This window comes from Podarcis pityusensis, assembly GCF_964106645.2.
Source record: "Podarcis pityusensis genome assembly, chromosome: 17".
Taxonomy (NCBI): Eukaryota; Metazoa; Chordata; class Lepidosauria; order Squamata; family Lacertidae; genus Podarcis; species Podarcis pityusensis.
Window position 1 is genome coordinate 19108249 of NC_138042.1, and position 22518 is coordinate 19130766.

Here is a 22518-nt window from a genome sequence, read left to right on the forward strand (position 1 = left end):
CTCAATTATATTCACACCCAAGAAGAAGAAAACAGAGACTGACCTGTACATTCATGTTGCAGCCCTTTGCCATAGTATCCTTTTTCACAGATGCACTCAAACTGGCCTGTGTGGGTCCCACATTTGCAGCTCGCCATGATATCGCAGCAGCTCTCGCTCCCTTCGCAAAGGTAGGAACAGTAAGATATGTCTTCTTGGATGTAGCTACCAGAAGGCAAATCTGTAACCACACAGAGGGTGAGTTGGGAAGGAAACAGGGTTCCAAACAAACAAGCGAGTTAAGAGATAATACTCGTAACTATGGCGAAAATAGTTTTTTTAATCAAGAACATTTTAACTTGGGGTGCAAAACCTGAAACGAACCGTAAGGATTTGCTTTGAATTTAATCCACATTCTTTGCTCGACTCTTAATGAGGCAAATATTTCATTGGCTACAAAGGAGAAATTTGGCGGCAGGTTGGGGAGAAGAGCTCATTGGTTCCCCTGTGATGCAACGATCCATTCATACATTTCCACCTCTGCCCTTAAGCGCCCACAACTGTATGTTGATTTATAAGGACCTTACTCACTGGATAATTCTTCTACATGAGACTCAATTAAATAAATATAAGCTGCAGAAGAACAGAGCAGAAATATAACTTGTTCTTGGTTGCACCATATGCTGGTGTATAAAATTAAGGCATCTCCATTCTAGATAGCCTCTCCTCCTTCCGGAGGGGAGGGGTTGTGAGCGGGAGCCGTTTCCCGCGTTGGCAGGGGGTGTTCCGGCCCCCTGCGTCAGCTGTCCCAGTTGCCGCGCCACGCCTCCTGGCAGCCAACCAATCGGGTGGAAGCTGAGGGGCGGGGTTTAGCTGCTTATATGTGGTTGCACTCGTGGTTGGTTGCCTTGGTTGTCCAAGGGGCCTGGTAGGAATTTTGATCCAATTGGCAAATTGGCACCAGCCACTTGGTTTTTCGCCTACCTCATAGCAAATCGTCACAATGTTTCGGGTATTGGTGGTTAGGCATTGGAATATGTTTGTGTATTGGAGGGCAGGGTGTGGCCATCGTCTACCCCTCCACTTTATGGGTATTACGTTAAAGGAATCTGGCAGTAGTGGATCCTGTCCAACGCCCTTGCTGGTGGCTAAGGCTGTGGCACGACCCCCGGTGACATCGGGGGAAGCTTCCAGTTGTATTTGCATCAACAAGCTCCTCCTACTGGTGGTTAACCCTTGATAGACTCCCCCCTTCCTGAGGGGGTGGAGTCACGTTCTGTTGTTTTATCCAGTGCCTAAGCCAATACCACTCACATGCTGTAATCAATAAAGTTGTGGCCTTTTTTTTAGCCCCTTAACCTAATATACGGCGTCCTTGTGTCTTTCTTATCCTTAAGCGGGTGGCCAGTCCTCGACTCACAAACTTATTCTGAGGCTCTTAGGGGTGTCTGGTTTGACAATTTGCAAAACTGATTCAATTTAAGATGCTTCAAAGCATTATTTAGAATGCACTGCCTGATTCTTAGAAGGTGTGATCAACTTTGATATCAGCTTATCAAAGAGCAATTATTTTCCTGGCAGACAGTACACTGTAAAGTACTTAATAACATTTGCAGGTTGAAGTAGTCCATAGACTATTCATGAAGTGCTTGAATTTGCACAGGAAGTCAAAGAGTCACCCCTCTGAATATCTTACCAAGTTAATCAGATAAAGCCCTTTCTAGTCAAGTGGCCCAACAGGAACGTCATAGGCAGTGCTCTAAACATTTGTTGTGACTTAATAATGATTTTGGTGGTCGGAGAGGAAATCCCAAGAGCCTCGGTGTTTGTTTTTATAAAATATATTTCAAGACTGTGCAATTCCAAAAGCACCCAAAGGCTTGAATTTGAGCCTTGTGCAGATGCTCATTTCATAGACTGCAGGGGTTGGGCTAGATGGCCGTCTCAACTCTACAATTCTATGATTCTATACGTTGAGAGAAACGTGTGGAGGAGGAGCAAGTAGGGTTGCCTCGGTTGTCCCCAGCTCCTGACCTATGGACATTAGTATACCACCCAGAGTATTTGGTTTTGTGAGCACTGTACAGATGTCGTTGTTGTTTTGAATTATAATTATTATTCAAGGTGCTGATTACACAAGAGCACACATAGACCTGAATGCTAAAGCAAGTGGAATCTAAATGTGTGATGTGCACAGAAGTGGCTCACTAGGCAGCGAGAAGCTGCAACGCTAATTTCTCCACAGGTGGAAGCAATAATAATAATAATAATAATAATAATAATAATAATAATTTATTAATTGTATTATTTATACCCCACCCATCTGGCTGGGTTTTGCCAGCCACTCTGGACAGAATAATCCCAACAGAATAATAATAGTAATAATAATAATAATAATAATAATAATAAGTGATAAAACATCAAACATTAAAAGCTTCCCTAAACAGGGCTGCCTTCAGATGTCTTCTAAAAGTCAGATAGTTGTTTATTTCCTTGCCATCTGATGTGAGGGCGTTCCACAGGGCGGGCACCACCACCGAGAAGGCCCTCTGCCTGGTTCCCTGTAACCTCACTTCTTGCAGTGAAGGAACTTCCAGAAGACCCTTGGAGCTGGACCTCAGTGTCCGGGCTGAATGATGGGGGTGGAGACGCTCCTTCAGGTATACTGGGCCGAAGCCGTCTAGGGCTTTAAAGGTCAGCACCAACACTTGGAATTGTGCTCGGAAAGAGTGCAGGTGGCATATAAATGCACTAGCAGAGACAATTTGGTGTCCCTGCCAGCATCTTTGCACTACATCGACCTCCCCAGCCCCTCGCGCCTCACGCCTTCCCCCTCCCAGTAAGCAACAGCGACCCACCTGCCTGGGAGGTATCATAGCAGCTTCACTTTATCTGGCAAGTGGCTTCTACAGGTGCATAAATGTGAACTGGCCACACCCATTGCTGGCATGTGGTCTTCAGAGGGATGCTTAATTGTCTGACCCAAAAAAAGAGCTAACCACCCCAGAGTTAAGGTGAATCTTACGCTCAGAATGCGTGTCATAGCATTCACAGGCCTCACGCTTGTTTTCTGTATGTTTGGGTTTAGCATTACTGCATTTGTGTATCTAAAAGGATGGTTTCCTTCAGCGCCTGAATTTTTAGTTGATCAACTATTTGATCAGCATTTCCTGATCAATGTAGAATTCAAATAAATAACAGAAGTTCAGTGCAAGGACAATATTTCTGAATGCCATGAAAGTATTCCACGTGGAGTGGAATGTGTTCCATTTTATCAAAATTCAACTGGAAGGCAAGTACCTTCGTGGAGGGCTCTGCGAGCCAAAGCTTCAAACTCTGCAAAACTATGAAGCAAGTAGCAATGTTCCTCCTTCGGGTGAGACGCCATGTCGTTCAGCTCCCGGATGTTGCCTTGCCATATCCCAAACGTGAAGATCTCGACTCCAAATTCACGCAAGGACGCTGCAATGGGCCTGGGGTCTCCTCCGTTGGAATAGCCGTCGGTAATAAGTAATATCACCTTGGAAGCATTTGCACGGGAGTGAAGCAGTATTTGCTGGAAGAAAGGGGGGGGGGAATAGCATCTCAAGGCCAAGTGCAAGTGACCTACTCATGGTCTTTTCAGCCAGGGGGGCACTCCCTTTAGTTACACTGTTTAACTGCAGCTTTTGCAGGACCACCCAGTATTAAGACCGTAAGATCAACAAGCTTTCAGCAGCCAGCGTAGTTAAAAAGCCAAGTACTACTGACTCACAGTTCACACACTTATATTCGGCCTTAATACAGATGCTATATTATAGCATAATACAGATGCTATCAACCGGTCTTACAGGCAGTTTCTTACAATGAGAAGTCACCCACTTTTGTAAAAAAGCAAACCCAGACGCAATGATCTGACATTCACCACTAGCTGAAATTGCAAATATTTTTTTATCAGTACTTAAAAAACTCTGACTTGAAATATTAGATTAGATGGCATAAGAGCATCACACTAGGTTAGCTTGGTGAAGTATCAAGTGAAGTTGAGTGAATGTTGCTGATGCCAGCTGAGTTAGATCTGTTCTCTGAACAAATGAACTGCATTATGGGGCAGAATCATAGAACTGTAGGGTTGGAAGGGACCCCTGAGGATCATCTAGTCCAGCCCCCTGAAATGCAGGAAGATGCAGCTGTCCATCACGGGGATCAAACTTGCAACCTTAGGCATTATCAACACCATGCTCTGGCCAACTGAGCTGTCCATAAAAGGACAACTTGATGCAATATAACTGTGATTTATAATTATAATTATAATTTATTTATACCCCGCCCATCTGGCTGAGTTTCCCCAGCCACTCTGGGCGGCTCCCAATCAACAGTACAGCATTAAATATTAAAAACTTCCCTGAACAGGGCTGCCTTCAGATGTCTTTCAAAGATAGGATAGCTGCTTATTTCCTTCACATTTGAAGGGAGGGTGTTCCACAGGGTGGGTGCCACTACCGAGAAGGCTCTCTGATTTGTGTATATATGCAGGAAAACATTTGGGGACCATTCAGGAGGTCTACTCATGTGTAAAGCCAAAACAGGAGCCTACAGAGTTGCAGTGCAAACCTCTGAAGTGAGAGGGGGGAGGGCTCCTGTGGTTGTGGAGGCTTCCTATAGTATTCAGAACCCATATCTAAACTGTGCACAGAGCTTTCATGAGTTCCCTCCTGCTTCAGAAGTTTGTTCTCCAACTCGTGGAGAGTGACTGAGCTAAGTTGCTCATTCCCACTCTCTCCCCTTGTGTACTGGTTTTACACAGAGGTAAAAAAGGTAAAGGTAAAGGACCCCTGGATGGTTAAGTCCAGTCAAAGGCGACTATGGGGATGCGGCGCTCATCTCGCTTTTCAGGCCGAGGGAGCCGGCGTTTGTCCACAGACAGCTTTCCAAGTCATGTGGCCAGCAGGACTAAACCGCTTCTGGCGCAATGGAACACCGTGACGGAAACCAGAGTGCACGGAAACGCTGTTTACCTTCCCGCCGCAGTGGTACCTATTTATCTATTTGCACTGGTATGCTTTTGAACTGCTAGGTTGGCAGGAGCTGGGACAGAGCAACAGGAGCTCACTCCGTCATGGGGATTCAAACTGCCAAACTTCCAATCAGCAAGTCCAAGAGACTCAGTGGTTTAGACCACAGCGTCACCCGCGTCCTTCCTACAGAAGGAGAACCTGAGGAGGGCCACACACACAAATGCTTCTCCCCCCCTATTGGAGGTCATGTTCAGGGATGCTGCTCAGCTGTGGAGAAAGAAAATAGCGAGTCGGAACGTGGGGAGACAATTCGATAGGAAACAGAATAATTTATCACCTTTTGCTCTAAGAAACAGGCCACCTTTTGCTTTGGGAGGACAGAACCAGGTTAAAATATAAGTTCTCCTCCTTTGTTTTGGCCCCATGTAGTCTATGCCCCCTGAAATTCTGATACATCAAATTTCTCTTTATCCTAAGTTTTGCCCAGAAGTTCATTTAGGAGTCACCTGTGGGCAACCTCGTTGTTGGGCCTAATTAGGCCTCTCATAAACAACAGAGATTATATATATGCCCTGCATTTTTAAACTTTCAGGTCATGTTCCCATGTTTTGTTACTTCCTCCGCTGAAAATTCCAATATAACCCCAGCTGCCTCAGAGTCAGACAGTCCTGGCTGGCCTCCATTGGCTCCAAACAATGGACCCACAAGGTGGGTGGGGGTGGGGTGGGGGGTGTCGAAGGAAAACAAGAGACTGCGGTTTCATTCCAAGCATTGCAATATCACAGCTGAAACTACTATGTCCAAAACACATAAAACACAAGCAAGACCTTAGGGTGAGACGAACCTCTGCTAATCTTCATATTGTACTAGAAGTACAGAATATTAGAATACGTTCTTAGTTACGCCTTTTTCATATACCAGAAAGTCCTACCCTTGCCAATAAACCTGAATGGCGCCTATATTTTATATGGTGTTTCTTTCTTTTCTTTTAAATAATTTTTATTAAATTTTCCATTTTAACAATCCAATCAAATCACATTAAATATTCCAAATTATACAAATACATATCATATAGTCTGAATATTCTGCCAAATTATAATTTTTTATTGGGACTTCCCATGCTTCAAGTTCAGTGGGGCTCTGATCATCTTATGTCTCTACTGCCTTGAGTTTCCAATAGTTCCTTTAAATCTTCCTGTTGTTACCCTTATATGGTGTTTCTTTCTTTCATTTTTAATTAAAACAATGCATTTTTTAAACAACATCTAGAAGGCCACAGGTTTACCAACCCCATTTTTTTCCTGTTGAGAAGATCAGCCATCATTTCATACACCTCTTCCCTTAAATTTCATGTCATTTTTTCCAAGGACATGTCAGCAACATGAAATGTGTTTGGTGTGAAGGAATGTTCCAAGGGGAAGAAATGTTTATTTACATGTCCACAGTAACTAAGGACCCACATTAGAGTGGCTCTGGTTAACACAATGAATATATTTACATTGTGGCAATGTGGGACAAAGTATTTTTGTACCTGAATCCAGTGAGATAACAAGGATATGCAAGATAATACAATTACTAACATATTTTTGAGTTTATCTGGCTAAGTATTCGATCTCTTACAACTGGAAGAAAACACACTCCACGGTAGAAGAATTTAGGGTGAATATGCCCCATAAATCTTAAATAGTAAAATGCTGAAGCAAAGTTTGAAATCTGGTCCAAAGTGATTGTAAAAAAATCCTTAAACTCTCTTAGAATTGACCGTGCAATTAGGTCCCTTAACACTTTGTAATTGATTAACCTGTCAGTTCAAAGTCTGCTTTTTCAGTAAATGTTTTTCTTCACTCCACTAGGAAAAACTCAGCTATTTTTCTTTCTCGCACCGCTAAGTAAAGATAACTAATTGCATTCCTTCCTTCAGCACAGCCAGCAACAGTAATATGACTGCCTTTGTTTCTTCTATCACAGGGAGTAATTGCACGTCCCAGAGAGCAGGAGATAAAACAACTCAGTGGCTATTCTTGATCTCTAGCAAGAGATCTCTTGAAAGAGCAACACCAAGGAGTCTTCAAATTAAAATTGTATTTTAAAGCAAAGGTGGATAACTAAGCACAGAAAACTAGGCTGTAACCGTATCATAAATCACAGAGCAGTGACTAACCTGAATACTCATTTGCATTTAATTAATTTTCATCTCCTTTGTTCCACCTTACAAATACAGTGCTACCCTGGTTCTCGAATGCCTTGGTACTCAAGCAACTTGGAACCCAAACACTGCAAACCCGGAAGTAAGCGTTCCAGTTTGCGAACTATTTTTGGAAGCTGAACGTGCTACAGTTTGAGTGTTACGCTTCTGATTTGAGTGCCACACTTCCATTTTGAGAGTTCCGCTGAGGTCAGTCTGTTTTTGCTATTTATTTTGTGTTTTTGTTTTTGTTTTTGCGGCTTTTTTGTTTTGTTTTTGCGACTGTGTAGAACCCAGTTCAGCTACTGATTGATTGACTCTGTGACTGCAGTACCTTGTTTATCGCTTTCATTTTATGGAACAATGGTCTCGTTAGATAGTAAAATTCATGTTAAATTGCTGTTTGAGGGCTTGTTTTTAAAAGTCTGGAATGGATTGATCCATTTTGCATTACTTTCTATGGGAAAGCATGCCTTGGTTTTGGAATGCTTTGGTTTTGGAACGGACTTCCCGTCCCGAACAGATTAAGTTTGAGAACCAAGGTACCACTGTATTGAACTTGGGTAGTCAAGACAGCCAAAAGCTTGTCCTTCCTTCTAACTTCTGGATGGAATAACTTTGCATTGTTGATTTCAGCTAAGATCAAAGAGCAGGTGCCAGCAAAAATCACAATGCAGGAAAAACCATGCAGCCAGCCAATGCCTCTCCATAGCTCCATCCTTATTTCAGTTCAGCTGGTGATATATCATGAATGCTAAAAACCAGGTATTGACCAGCCCTAATGTATTATCACCTTAAACATAGCACTACTGTATTGGCACTACCCCAGGTGGACATGCAATGTAGTGGACGAAATATTGGACTTGGCCCAGGAAGTCTGGGTTGAAAGTTCCATTCAGCCACAAAGCTACTGCTCAATCTTGGGTGAGTGACTATCAGGGGCTATTCAAACTGGTTGACTCAGCTTTATAAAATGCAAGACATCCATAAAACGTAGAATATGCGTTCTAAACTTTATAGGCCAGGAATAAGACCTTCTGCAGCAGAATTCTATTCATTTCTAGTCAGAAGACTTGTAGATCTCCTATGACCACTTTTCTGAGAGAAAGCTCCTTTAAATTCAATGGGGCTTAGATTGATTTGTGGCCTTTGGACCATAAGTCAATGGGTTACGGCTACAATACTCCAGAGCTCCTACCACACCAGTTGTCCTTTTGTTCCAGAGGAACAACAGTTTACATCTCAATAGTCCATAATGCACTTCCATAAAGATTTCAGGTATATTTCGGAGAGCCTCTTGGAAAAAAGGATTTGAGTCTTTTTGTGTAAACATAATGAAATAATTATTTTTAAATTTGGGGAAGCAAGTGAACATGGGTGAATAATTAAAGTCAGTAAAGGAGAAATATCACAAATGAAACACTAGGAGCATAGGTGTAATACAATAGTGTTTAAAAATAGAGGACAGTGGCATAATAGCTCACAAGAAGAGAAAAAAGGTGGTTGTTACATTGAAGTGCAAGTTCCTCTATTCATTCCAGTAATGGCATTTCAACATAATAGAAGTCTTCTATAATCCCTACCAGGGCATCTCCGAGTTGCAATTTGTCTGGCAAGAAGATTCACAAGGTAAGAGCCCCTTAGAAAATGGACGAGATATATTAAATATCAAGAGAGAACCAATTACATCTAGCTGAGTCAATTTACAGCACACAATACTTCATTACGAGAAGATGGTGATTCTAGCATCCTCATTTTAGAGGATCAATGGATTATGTTGGGAGGAATTGTATCATGCTAACAAATCACATTTAAAATAAATAGTGGTCCAAATCACTTATACTTATGTTCCACTGAATTCAACAGGCCAGATTAGTTGCAGCTAGTTTCTGCCCCATTAATTTCAATGGGGCTTTAGTGAGACTAACCTGTCTTGGATTTGGGCCAGTGTGTTGAACTTTGTGACACTGAAATCAGTGGCAATTCCTCCAAGTTCTCTTTTTGAGAGATTTATGACCATGGGTGTCAGGATGAAATGAGTAGATTATATACCTCTGGAGATACTGTTCTACTGCTAAAGCTCTATCTAGCTCTAAAGATGTACTCCAATTGCTGATGTTTATACCGATGTTCTGTGTGATTATTGAAATGGAATTTGTGAAATGCTAACTAAAACGAATTTAAAAAGTATCTGTGGCAAAATACCCTAGAGATAATACTATACCTTATGATAATATACCACATGGTTTCAAACCAATTTCTTGCTCCTTACCACACTGGGCAAAGAACACTTGGGATATTCCTAACTGGATTTGAAACCTATTTAGATACACCGAGCATTGAACAAGATCAATGATATACAGTGGACGCTCGGGTTGCTGTCTCTGGTACCCTGGAAGATGCTTTCTGATATGCTGATACGTCAACGTAGTTCTATGAAGAATGAATTACCCTTTGCTCCTAAAAACCAGCGGAAAATCCCAAAGAAACAAAGGTTACTGAAAAATAATTCCAGAGGAATAGGTGGGTTAAGTCTGCTGCAGTTACGAAGACGGAATGTTAAAGCAACGGAAACTGACAAATTTATTGTGATATAGCCTTAAAGGTAAAGGGACCCCTGACCATTAGGTCCAGTCGTGGCAGACTCTGGGGTTGCGGCGCTCATCTCGCTTTATTGGCAGAGGGAGCCGGTGTACAGCTTCCGGGTCATGTGGCCAGCATGACTAAGTCGCTTCGGGCGAACCAGAGCAACGCACAGAAACGCCGTTTACCTTCCTGCCAGAGCAGTACCTATTTATCTACTTGCACTTTGACGTGCTTTTGAACTGCTAGGTGGGCAGGAGCAGGGACCGAGCAACGGGAGCTCACCCCGTCGCGGGGATTTGAACCACCAACCTTCTGATCGGCAAGTACTAGGCTCTGTGGTTTAACCCACAGCGCCACCCGCGTCCATATAGCCTTATGTCATAATAAATTTGTCAGTCTTCAAAAAAAACCTTTTTTTGGGGGGGGGGGTGTTTTTATTTTAAATGTTAGCCACTTAGCCACTTCATGAATTGCATGCACTCCTTTGCATCAAGAACTGCAGAGCTGTATGGGTGGCATTGGACCATTCTGAACTGTATGTGAATACAAGCAGCAGAATCCTATGCAATTTCACTCAGAAGTAAGGAGCACAGTTTTCAGTGTGTGGCTTACTCCCAGAAAAGTGTGCACAGAATTACAGCATAAGAGAAATAAGCAGACAAGATAGTGGTGTCATAAATGCTCTTGTGCAGCACGACTGAGCATATTCACGTAGAATTAAACCCCACAGACCTCAACAGGACTGACTCCCTACTAAGCTCGCATTTGCTGGCAGCCATATCCACCTGAAATTTGTGGATTTACTTGCAAATTTGGTTAGTGTTAAGGTAGAAAGCAAGGAAGACATTTTACAAGTAAATCTATATTCAAGCAAGTGATGATTTTTATATTTGAACCACCCTAAGACCTGCAGGTACAGGATGGTATACAAATTTAATAAATAATAATATATATTTGAATTGGGAAATGCATCATGCAAACATAAATTATAAAAAACATTAATTACCTCTTACTTATTCCTGCTTAAATAAAAAAAAAGTTCCTACGTTAACATAAACAATTTTTTTTTTACCTTTTTCATACAAAACTCCCTGGACCTGATCCAGGCAACATTAAGCAACAGCACAATCCATGTTTACTCAGAAGTAAGCCCCTCTGAGTTCTATGGGACTTGCTCCCAGTTAAGTGTGTGGGATATGCAGCTAGGTTAAGCTCCACTGATTTTAGTGAGACATGAAAGTATTTAACTTTGCCCTATATTTTATGCACGTCTTTAATAATAAATGTATTTGTGTAGGACATGTTACAGAGGATATTTTTTTTAAAGGAACATGATTAAGTTGCCGCATAAAAATAAGATAATTTTAATGCCCCCAAGCAAGAGACTGTGAATAATTTCTGTCTCACAGAGCAAATAAAAGCCTTAGCTTTACCATACACTTTTGAGATGACAGAACAGTATCAAGATTGCTACTGAACCCTGATTCAATTTCTTCACCTGCTTAGTGGATTGTTGTATTTTTTATGTTGTGAGCCACCTTGGGATGTTACATGAAAGGTGTTATACAAATACCTAAAGAGTCATTTCTTAAATAAAAGCTGCCACATTCCACTTTACCACATGACAAATGCCATGCAGATTTCCAGAGATCTTCTATGATATACACTGTGTATATTATATATGTGATGAAGTAGGCTCCAGGCCACAAAAGCATACACCATAATGAATTTGTTATTCTTTATAGTACCACAAGCTGTCAGGAAAATGGTTACAGTCAAACCTTGGTTCCCGAACGCCTCCATTTTGGAACGTTTCCGTTCCCGAACGCTGAAAACCCGGAAGTAACTCCTGTGGTTTTTGAATGGTTTTCAGAAGCCGAACATGCTACGCGGCTTCCATTTTGAATTTCTCTATTGTATTGAGGCTTCCACTTTCAGTTTTCGGTTGTCGAACATTTCGGAAGTCGAATGGTCTTCCGGAATGGATTACGTTTGACAACCGAGGTTTGACTGTAATACATGCGATCATAGCTTTCCTCAATAAATAAGGGCTCTTACCAAGTGGTTAACGTGTGTTGAATTATTAGAGCTATTAACACGTTAGGCAAGAGAAATGCATATAAACATAGAAATAATATTATGTGCTAAAACAGATAACTCTCATTATTACGGTGAAAATGTGAAAATGACAATTTGACAACTCTGAGGCTCAAAAAACGAGTTAGATGCTGTCGTAAATATGCATCCATGTAATTTCATGATCTGAGTGTTTTAACCAATTCCTATTCATTCAGTGCTGATAATCCTGGGAATCATTTTCTTAACCCCCCCCCCCAAAAAAAAACCCTTGGCGCAGCCAGGACTTTATTAGCCCAGAAGTAGAAGCAACAGTAACTACCAACAACTGTAGAGTGGAAGACGAAGAGGATGGAATATGCAGAGCTGGCGAAGCTGACTGGGAAAATCTGAAACCAGCGCAATCAAGCTTTCCAAAAAGACTGGGGTAAATTTATACAATATTTGAAAGACAATTGCAAACAATTACCGTATTTTTCGCCCCATAGGACGCACTTTTTCCCCTCCAAAAATGAAGGGGGAATGTGTGTATGTCCTATGGGGCGAATGCAGGCTTTCGCTGAAGCCTGGAGAGCAAGAGGCATCGGTGCGCACCGACCCCTCTCGCTCTCCAGGCTTCAGGAAGCTATCTGCAAGCCTTGCAAGCCCGGCGGGAGTTCCCGCGGGCTCACAAGGCTTGCGGGCAGCAGCCTGCAGCCCCGGCGAGTGTCCGCAAGCCTTGCGCACCCGGCGGGAGGTCCCGCCGGGCGCGCGAGGCTTGGGGCGGCAGCCTGTCGCCCGAAGCACGGGGAGCCCTCCGGAGGGTGCCCTGTGCTTCGGGCAGGTGTGCGCAAGGCTTGGGGCGGCAGCCGCGGGGGGGGGAATAAATTTTTTTTATTCATTCCCCCCCCCAAAAAAAAGAGGTGCGTCCTATGGGCCAGTGCGCCCTATAGGACGAAAAATACGGTAAAAACACTAGCAGGACTGATTTAAGAATACTTGTAATGATGATGGCTCTACCACTTTACATATTCTTTTAAAAATGTGAAATGGTGTATTGTGAACAGGAAGAAAGACAACTGCGGTGACAAAGTAAAGAATTACAGTGGTGTCCAAACTTTTTTCAAAAAGGACCAGATTTGATGAAGTGAAGGGCCGTGAGGGCCGACCAAAGGGCCAACCACAGTTGTTGACCTTTTTTTCGGATTGAAGTTGCTGAGGAAATAAACTGCCACAGGGGCCAGATTAAACTGACCGGCAAGCCAGATTAGGCCCCTGAAATGGACTTTTGGACATGCCTGAATTAAGGTAACCATGAGATGGGGGGGGGGGGAGTCGACAAGCTCATATGAGCAAAAGTTAATTGTGAAAAATGAGGAAGTATTTATATACTGTAAAATGGAAACTTCATAAAATATAAACAACAACAAAACCTTGGAGCATTCCTTAGTGGAGGATAAGATGTAAGCGGGTGTGGAAGGGGGCTTCATTAGTATGCCTAACTCAGTATCCCATTAGTATCCCTTACCCATGAGGGACCAGGGTGAAACCACCCCTGCCCCCACCAACGGAGCAGAGGTGCTTTCACCCCAGCACCTCATGGCCCCAGGCTCATGTTTTTCCTCCCTCCACTTTTCAACATCGCAATGTAACACTATATAGTGGAACCTTGGTTCTCGAACAGCTTATTTGACGAACAAATTGGCTCCCGGATGCCGAAAACCTGGAAGTAGGTATTCCGATTTTCGGAAGCCGAACATCTGACGCCGCTTCCACTTGCATGCAGGAAGCTCCTGCAGCCAATTGGAAGCTGCACCCTGGTTTTCGAACGTTTCGGAAGTTGAGTGGACTTCCAGAACAGATTATGTTCGAGAACCAAGGTACCACTGTATATCAAGAGGGTGAATTGGCGTTTGAACCAAGGGATGCGTGGCACTGTGGGTCAAACCACAAAGCCTAGGACTTGCCGATCAGAAGGTTGGCGGTTTGAATCCCCGCAACAGGGTGAGCTCCTGTTGCTTGGTCCCTGCTCCTGCCAACCTAGCAGTCTGAAAGCACCTCAAAGTGCAAGTAGATAAATAGGGAAGGTAAACGGCGTTTCCGTGCGCTGCTCTGGTTTGCCAGAAGCAGCTTCGTCATGCTGGCCACATGACCCGGAAGCTGTACGCTGGCTCCCTCGGCCAATAAAGTGAGATGAGCGCCGCAACCCCAGAGTCAGCCACGACTGGACCTAACGGTCAGGGGTCCCTTTACCTTTACCACTATATCACAATGTTTGGGTGGCGATACATTGTGATGTTGAAAAGCTGATATCACCCAGCCCCATATCAGTGCCATAGCTACCGGGGGGGGGGGATGGCGGGAAGACAGCTCGTCAGTTTTTGCCCAGGTGAAACCTCCAGAGGGGCACCACTGAGGCCCCCCATCCTGTATTCGTGTGTATGCAAATGTGCAAGGCGGGTGCCACACTGGGTCTTTGACCTGGGTGAAATGAAGCCTAGTTTCACCCTGAAATTGCATGTGACACTACAACTCTATGTACATATCAAAGCTACATAGGTTTTTGGTAGTGTAGATGCGTTTATTTGTCTATGTGTGCTGAAAGTATTCATTTTGGAGGTAACAATGTTTCCTGTTGGAAGTCAGCAAATTTCACTGACACAAGCATTTTGTTCAAAACTATTGCTGTTACTCGAGTACCTTCTGTAAGCAACTCGGCTTTGCCTGCTAAAAGGCTTCTACAACTTAACTAGTGCAAGAGTGAGCTGTATGTTCAGTACCAGTTTCCACCACAAATATAGAATGAATACATTGGTATCTCGGGTTAAGTACTTAATTCGTTCCAGAGGTCCGTTCTTAACCTGAAACTGTTCTTAACCTGAAGCACCACTTTAGCTAATGGGGACTCCTGCTGCTGCTGCCGCGCCGCCGGAGCACGATTTCTGTTCTCCTCCTGAAGCAAAGTTCTTAACCTGAGGTAATATTTCTGGGTTAGCGGAGTCTGTAACCTGAAGCGTATGTAACCCGAGGTACCACTGTATACATAATTCCTGGTGTGCATGCAGCTCAGATTTTGTGGCGTGCACATTTTGAAGATACGTGTCCCAAATTTGGAAATCGTTGGAACTCAACTTCAAAAAAACTGAAGATTTTTGAAGGTCTTGGGGGGTGGGGACCCATAGTGCAAGCATCAGAGAACTAGACACATACTTTTGTCAAATTTAATGTATCCCTATAAAAATGTTTATGTGGAGGGAACATAAAGGTAAGGCCTGCCCCACAAAATCAATCACATGATGTAACACATGCATACCATTTGAATCTCCATCAACTTTGGCCCCCTTCCCTCAAATATTTTATGGGGAGGGGGGCAAAGGGACCTTGGCCCCTAAGGGTTGTCATCTATGCATGAGGGTTATGTATTTCACCCCTCCTGCAATGCAGGAATCTTTTGTCCAATGTGCGGCTCAAACACACATCAAAGTGCAAGTAGATAAATAGGTACCGCTCTGGCGGGAAGGTAAATGGCGTCTCCGTGCGCTGCTCTGGTTCGCCAGAAGCGGCTCAGTCATGCTGGCCACATGACTCGGAAGCTGTACGCCGGCTCCCTCGGCCAATAAAGTGAGATGAGCGCCGCAACCCCAGAGTCGTCCACAGCTGGACCTAATGGTCAGGGGTCCTTTTACCTTTTATATATAGGGTGCCTACATTCTGCATGGACTGGTTGCATGGCAACATGTGCAAATGGCTTGAGATACCTATTAGGTCCATAAATTACCTTATGGCACATATTCAACATAAAAAACAGCGGCAATTTGTTGTTGACAAAGGACAGCTGGACATCTAAAGGGTCCCATTACCTTCAGTAGCTGAGGGCCTCATCAAACCGAAATCCGGCCCTGAGCCCCACACTGAGCAAAAGTTTCCTGCATTGCAGGGTTTGGGGCTAGATGATCCTTGTGGTCCCTTCCAACTCTGCAGTTCTCTGATTCGATGACCCTGAGATGAAGAATCTCATGCTCCACCAGCTGAGCTATCTGCATGGGAGATGCCAGGGACTGACCCTGGACTCTTCTGCCTGCAATGCAGATGCTTTGTCTTTGAGCAGAACATCTAACTCCAAGGAGCCAAGGTCTCTTCGCCACCCCTAAAATATTTGAGGGCTCCTCCCCAAGATGATAGGCATCGGCAGTGCTATTTTTCTAGAAAAATAGGTGCCACACTTTTTCTAACAACAAAAAAGGAGGTGCCAGTCCCGGGTACCATTGAGTACCCCCTGGGCGGAAAAGCACCAAGTATCGCCATTCAAAGAGTGGTCAAGAATGCTGGCAGGGCTTACTTGGGCCCCCCAATATTTTACTCAAGTTGGCACCTCTGGGTCCCCCAATGAAATCTTTGATGGGGCCAAAAAATGTATATTAAATAAATTATGGGCATTGGCATTCAAATGGTGTGGTGTGCCGGACATGTGATCGATTACGCAGGATGGGGCTTGTTGTTGTTTAGTCGTGTCCGACTCTTCGTGATCCCATGGACCAGAGCTCGTCAGGCTCTCCTGTCTTCCACTGCCTCCCGCAGTTTGGTCAAACTCATGCTGGTAGCTTCAAGAACACTGTCCAACCAACTCGCCCTCTGTCGTCCCCTTCTCCTTGTGCCCTCAATCTTTCCCAAAGGACGGGGCTTACCTGCCCCCTAACATTACATTCAAGTCGCCCTCCCTTCCTGGAGTGCAACACGTTGGCACCCACCCTGCGCGTTCCGACGTTACGCCCGCCACTCACCGCCGCTTGCTGGAAGGCGCCCTTGGTGTAGGTGCCGCCCCCTCGGTAGCCGATGGCCGGGATCTCCCTGCCGAGCAAGGCGCACTTGTGCTGCTGCCGAGCCCGCGCCGTCGCGGGCGAGATGTAGTCGACTCTTGGCACCACGTTGTTCTTGGACGAGAAGGTGACGAGGGCGACGCGCGTGGCCGTGGGCACCACGGGGAAGTCGGACAGCAGCTTTTTAACGAAGCGCAGCTCGCTGCGGAAGTTGGCCTGGCCCACGCTCGACGACTCGTCCACGAGGAAGACCAGCTCCAGGCGCCCGCTCCGCTCCCTCAGGCGCCGCACTTGCCGCTTGAAAGCCCGGCCCAGCTTCTCCACTTTGCCCTCCGTCGTCGCCGGCGAAGGCGACGCCGAGCGCGCAGCCAGGGAGCTCAAGTCGACGGGGCGGGAGAGGCTGAGCGGCTGCGGCGGCGCCCAGCCCCACACCAGCGACGCGCCGCCCCACAGGTACACCGCCAGCAGGGGCCACATCCCCCCGGGTCCAACTCGGATCGCCTCCCCCCAGCTGCGCGCGCCGGACGCCCCCTCGAGCTTCTCCCCTCTCGCGCGCGAAGCCCTTTCTTTTTTGAGAGCGCACGTGGAGAGATAGAGAGCCCTGGGCGCGCTCGGCAGCGGCGTCTAGCCTCTGACTGCGAGGAAGAAGGAAAGCGCTGCCGTCCCTCAAGCCCTTCCCCGACGTGTTTCTGAAAAGGAGGAAGAAGGGGGCACCGGCGAGAAAGAGAGAGGAAGCTCCGTCCTCCTCCTGCTCCTCCCCTTCGCTCAAGTCGCGGCTGACTCCGGATTCCTTGTCACCCGAGCGCCGTCGGTGTCTGCCAGGCTGTCAACATTCCCGGCGGCGCAAACACATCGGCACCGAGGCTTAAGCTCTGATTGATCCCATATGTCTGGCAGGCAGCGCCGGACGGAGGGGAGGGAGGGAGGGAGAGAGGGGCGGCGAGAGGATGCCGGGCTCGAGGGATGCATCCAGATACCACGAGTGCCACGGTAATTGGAAACACTTTGTAGCAGCAGGCGCAGCGGGAGACCCGGGAGTGGGGGTGGCCGGTTTTGGGGGGGGGGTGGAGTGTGTGTTTGACTGAAGGGGGGAACGCAACCTCCCGCTTCCAGGAAGCCTCCTATCTCGCCCAGTGTTTTCCCAGGTCCCTTATTTCAAAGGAAGGCAAGTCCCAGAACATTGGATTGTAGAGTTGGAACGGTCTAGTCCAATTCCCCCCTGCAAGGCAGGAATCTCGGCTAAAGCATCCAGGACAGATGGCCAGGCAACGTCTCCTCGAAAACCTCCAAGCAATTGTAGAATCATAGTGCTGGAAGGGATCCCTGATAGTTATTTAGTCCAACTCCAACCAAGGCAGGACTCTCAGCTACAGCATCCAGGTCAGATGGCCATCCAATCTCTGCTTAAAACCGTCCAAGGAAGGAGAGTCCACCACTTCCCGAGGAAGTCCGTTCCACTGTCAAACAGCCCTTACTGTCAGAAAATTCTTCCTGGTGTTTAGTCAGAATCTCCTCTCTTGTAACTTGAAGCCATGGGTTCGAGTCCTACCCTCCAGAGCAGGAGAAAACAAGCTTGCTCTCTCTTCCATGTGATATTTGAAGATGGTTCTCCTATCTCCTCTAAGTCTCCTCTTTTCCAGGCTAAACATACCCAGCTCCTTTGACCGTTCCTCATAAGGCCCTTGATCATCTTGGTTGCCCTCATCTGCACACTTTCCAGCTTGTCAACATCCTTCTTCAATTGTGGTGCCCATATAAATGGACACAGTATTCCAGGTGTGGTCTGACCAAGGCAGAATAGAGTGGGACTATTACTTCCCTTAAGGGACGCGGGTGGCGCTGTGGGTTAAAACACAGAGCCTAGGACTTGCCGATCAGAAGGTGGGCGGTTCGAATCCCCGCGACGGGGTGAGCTCCCGTTGCTCGGTCCCTGCTCCTGCCAACCTAGCAGTTCAAAAGCACACCAAAGTGCAAGTAGATAAATAGGTACCGCTCTGGCGGGAAGGTAAACAGCGTTTCCATGTGCTGCTCTGGTTCGCCAGAAGCGGCTTAGTCATGCTGGCCAAATGACCTGGAAGCTGTATGCCGGCTCCCTCGGCCAATAAAGCAAGATGAGCGCCACAACCCCAGAGTCGGCCACGACTGGACCTAATGGTCAGAGGTCCCTTTACCTTTACCTTACTACTTCTCTTGATCTGGGCACTGGATCAGTTCAGTGATCAGCCAAAAAGAAATAAACCCCAGCGCAGCTCGAACTGCTCCTATAAGGGTTTCTCAAACAAATGCAAAAAAGGTTGCATTTGACCCAGTCATAGAATTGTATAGTTGGAAGGGAGCCCAAGGGTCATCTAGTCCAACCCCCCGCAATGCAGGAATCCTGCCTGGGTGGGCTCAAACCACCAACTTCATGGTTTAACAGCCACACACACTGACCCATTGTGCCACAGAAGTCCCTTCCCTTTCTTTCCTTTCAAGTAATAATAATAATCATAATAATTTTATTATTTATATGCCACCTATCTGACTGGATTGCCACAGCCACTCTGGCTGGCTTACGACAGGATATTAAAAATATAAACAAATCAAACATAAAAAAAATCCCTATACAGTGGTACCTTGGGTTACAGACTCCACTAACCCAGAAATAGTACCTCGGGTTAAGAACTTTGCTTCAGGATGAGAACAGAAATCGTGCTGCAGCAGCAGCAGCAGCAGTAGCAGCAGGAGGAGGCCCCATTAGCTAAAGTGGTACCTCAGGTTAAGAACAGTTTCAGGTTAAGAACAGACCTCCAGAACGAATTAAGTTCTTAACCCGAGGTACCACTGTACAGGACAGCCTTCAGCTGTTTTCTAAAAGGCAGGTACAGTCAAACCTTGGTTGTTGAACATACTTCCGAAATGTTCAACAACTGAGGCATGGCTTCTGATTGGCTGCAGGAGCTTCCTGCACTCAAGCGGAAGCCGCGTCGGACGCTCAGCTTCCGAAAAACTTTCAAAAACCAGAACACTTACTTCTGGGTTTGCAGTGTTTGGGAGATGAAACGTTCCAAAACGGAAGCATTTGGAAACCAAGGTTTGACTGTAGTTGTTTATTTCCTTGACATCTGATGGGAGGGTGTTCCACAGGGTGGGTGCCATTACCGAGAAGGCCCTCTGTCTGGTTCCCTGTTCCCTGAAGCTACCTTCACTACTTGCAGTGAGGGAACCACCAAAAAGCCCTTGGAGCTGGGCTTCAGTGTCCAGGCTGGACGACGGGGGTGGAGATACTCCTTGACTGATTTCTCAGCGATAACTTCTTTATCCATCTTCCTTAACCTACTGCCCTCCAGATGTTTTGGCCTGTAACTCTCAGCCCAAAGGCTAAGGCTGGTATATGCAGTGAGGGAAAGGATTTTGGGTGGAAGGAAAGCTTGGCCTAAACGCAGCCTCTTTCTTTAGTCTCAGACATATGATAGAAAGGCAAAATTGACTGGACCAGACTGTAAGTAGCTTTGGGTCTAGATAATTTCTGTATAAAATATTTCTTTTCTTTTAAAGGCATGTTTGTTGGTATGTCTTCATCCTTTTACACGTTCTAAACCAGCAAAACATTTAATCTTACCTAAAAGTATATGGAGGGATATGCAGTATATGTGCTAAAAGAAAAAAAGGGAAAAAAGGTAAAGGACCCCTGGACGATTAAGTCCAGTCAAAGGTGACTATGGGGTTGCGGCACTCATTTCAGTTTCAGGCAAAGGAAGCTGGCGTTTGTCTGCAGACAGCTTTTCCAGGTCATGTGGCCAGCATGACTAAATCGCTTCTGGAGCAACGGAACACCGTGACGAGAACCAGAGCGCATGGAAATGCTGTTTACCTTCCCGCCACAATGGTACCTATTTATCTACTTGCACTGGTGTGCTTTCAAACTGCTAGGTTGGCAGGAGCTTGGACAGAGCAATGGTAGCTCACCCTGTTGCAGGGATTCGAACCACCGACCTTCTGATCAGCAAGCCCAGGAGGCTCAGTGCTTTAGACCACAGCGCCACCCACATCCCATACCTGGGCACTCATAAGCAGCAGTGAACATCACATCAAAATGCACATGTCTGTTGCCAGAGTACTTACTGATCAAGCCTCTGGACTTTTTTTCTGCTTAATGAATTAAGAAAACCTGCGCAACCACTATGAAGATGGCATGAGACACACAGAGAAATTAATGTTTTCTTCTACAGACAATGGCTGCTGTACAATACAGCCTCCAGGTCTCTGAAAAGCTATCATCTGTATTCAGCCTTAAGATGCTTTTCTACAACTGCATTTTTGCAGAGGTTGCTCAGGAGTTCCCAGTTGACTAGGCCATTTTATTAGCCAGATGAAATACATGTTGCCCTACAACATTATTAAACAGTTTCGCTCATTATAACTACATGTTCTGAAACCGCTTACTGTCAGGACGTGACAGTTCTAGTGCTCAGAACCGCTAACTGTGAAAATGCGGCAGTTTATTTTAATCTCAGCAACCTCCGCACATGTGCAAAGCTGAAAAATCTAGGAGACAATTATACATTAATCCTCCTCATACAGAGATTAATGAAAATTCACATTTTGCCGAGTGACGGGATTCTCGCCCCGCTGATCCTACTGTCATCGCACATCCAGTTCTTCCCTTTTCAGCCCAATAGGACTCTGTGTGTCAAAAGGTTGATGGCTCAGCGGGCCGTAAGACAAAATATAATTTATATGTATATGCATGATTAGTTAGGGCAAAGGCAATTTATCCTTTAAAAATAGATTCAATTGCAAAACAGAACGCATGATTCCGGAGGATTAAGGAAGGAGGAATTCCGCTAAGATTGTCAACTTCAGTGTCACAAAGGCATGGCTTGGAAACAAAGAAAACTCCAAGGCAGTTAAAAGAGATGAGGGAGAAATGTTGCTTTTTAAGGGAGGAATTTGGGTGCCTGGCCTTCTTCTTGACGGTGTTTGAAAATGTGCCGATAGCCCTGTTGATCACTATTTCAAACAACACTCCGGTGATTTACATTAGTTCAGCATGGGTGGTATACCCAAAGATGCAGATCTTTGTGTTTGTAAATCTACCCTGTTCACATTGAAAGTGGGGAATGAGTGATGAGGGAATGAGCCCTTAACTTTCCCATGACTTACTTTATTGCTCACTGTCCAATGACATAACTTTTCCTGCAATATCAGAAGTTAGCAAGGAGGTAAGTTGTGGGTGGAAGGAGGCGCTGTGGTCTAAACCACTGAGCCTCTTGGGCTTGCTGATCAGAAGGTTGGCAGGTCGAATCCGTGTGACGGGGTGAGCTCTCATTGCTCTGTCCCAGCTCCTGCCAACCTAGCAGTTCGAAAGAACACCAGTGCAAGTAGATAAATAGGTACCACTGTGATGGGAAGGTAAACGGCGTTTCTGTGCACTCTGTTTTCTGCCACGGTGTCCCTTTGCGCCAGAAGCGGTTTAGTCCTGCTGGCCACATGACCCAGAAAGCTGTCTGTGGACAAATGCCAGCTCCTTCGGCCTGAAAGCAGAGATGAGTGCCACAACCCCCTAGTTGCCTTTGACTGCACTTAACCATCCAGGGATCCTTTACTTTGACCTCTACCTCTGTATCCTTCATCCATGTGCCCATTTTGCTCTTTAAGTATAACTTGCTTCAGTTACTCATGTGCTAATAAGATCCAGACTAGGCTACTACAGTGCACTGCATGTTCAACTGGTACAAAATGTTTGCCATCTAAATGTTGGTGGGAGACAGGAGGTCTGAATATGTAATGTCGATATCGTAGCAATTGCACTGGTTACTGGTGTGGCAATCCCACAGGGTTCCTGGACGTTTCACCGTCTATTGATCCCTGTGCCACCACTTTATTTCTCGCTGCCACCACCCAGGTCCTACCTGGT

At 45.6% G+C, this 22518-nt stretch overlaps 1 protein-coding gene across 1 annotated transcript in view; it reads right to left on the reverse strand.

The window, feature by feature from the left end:
* The window catches only part of SVEP1 (sushi, von Willebrand factor type A, EGF and pentraxin domain containing 1), a 131285-nt gene extending 113823 nt beyond the window's left edge, over positions 1 to 17462 (reverse strand). Inside the window, 3 exon segments of the mRNA XM_080987996.1 lie at positions 44 to 220; positions 3280 to 3535; positions 16584 to 17462. Coding sequence (XP_080844122.1) covers positions 44 to 220; positions 3280 to 3535; positions 16584 to 17096 — 946 coding nt within the window. The 5' untranslated portion in view covers positions 17097 to 17462.
* Positions 17463 to 22518: the final 5056 nt, after the last annotated feature.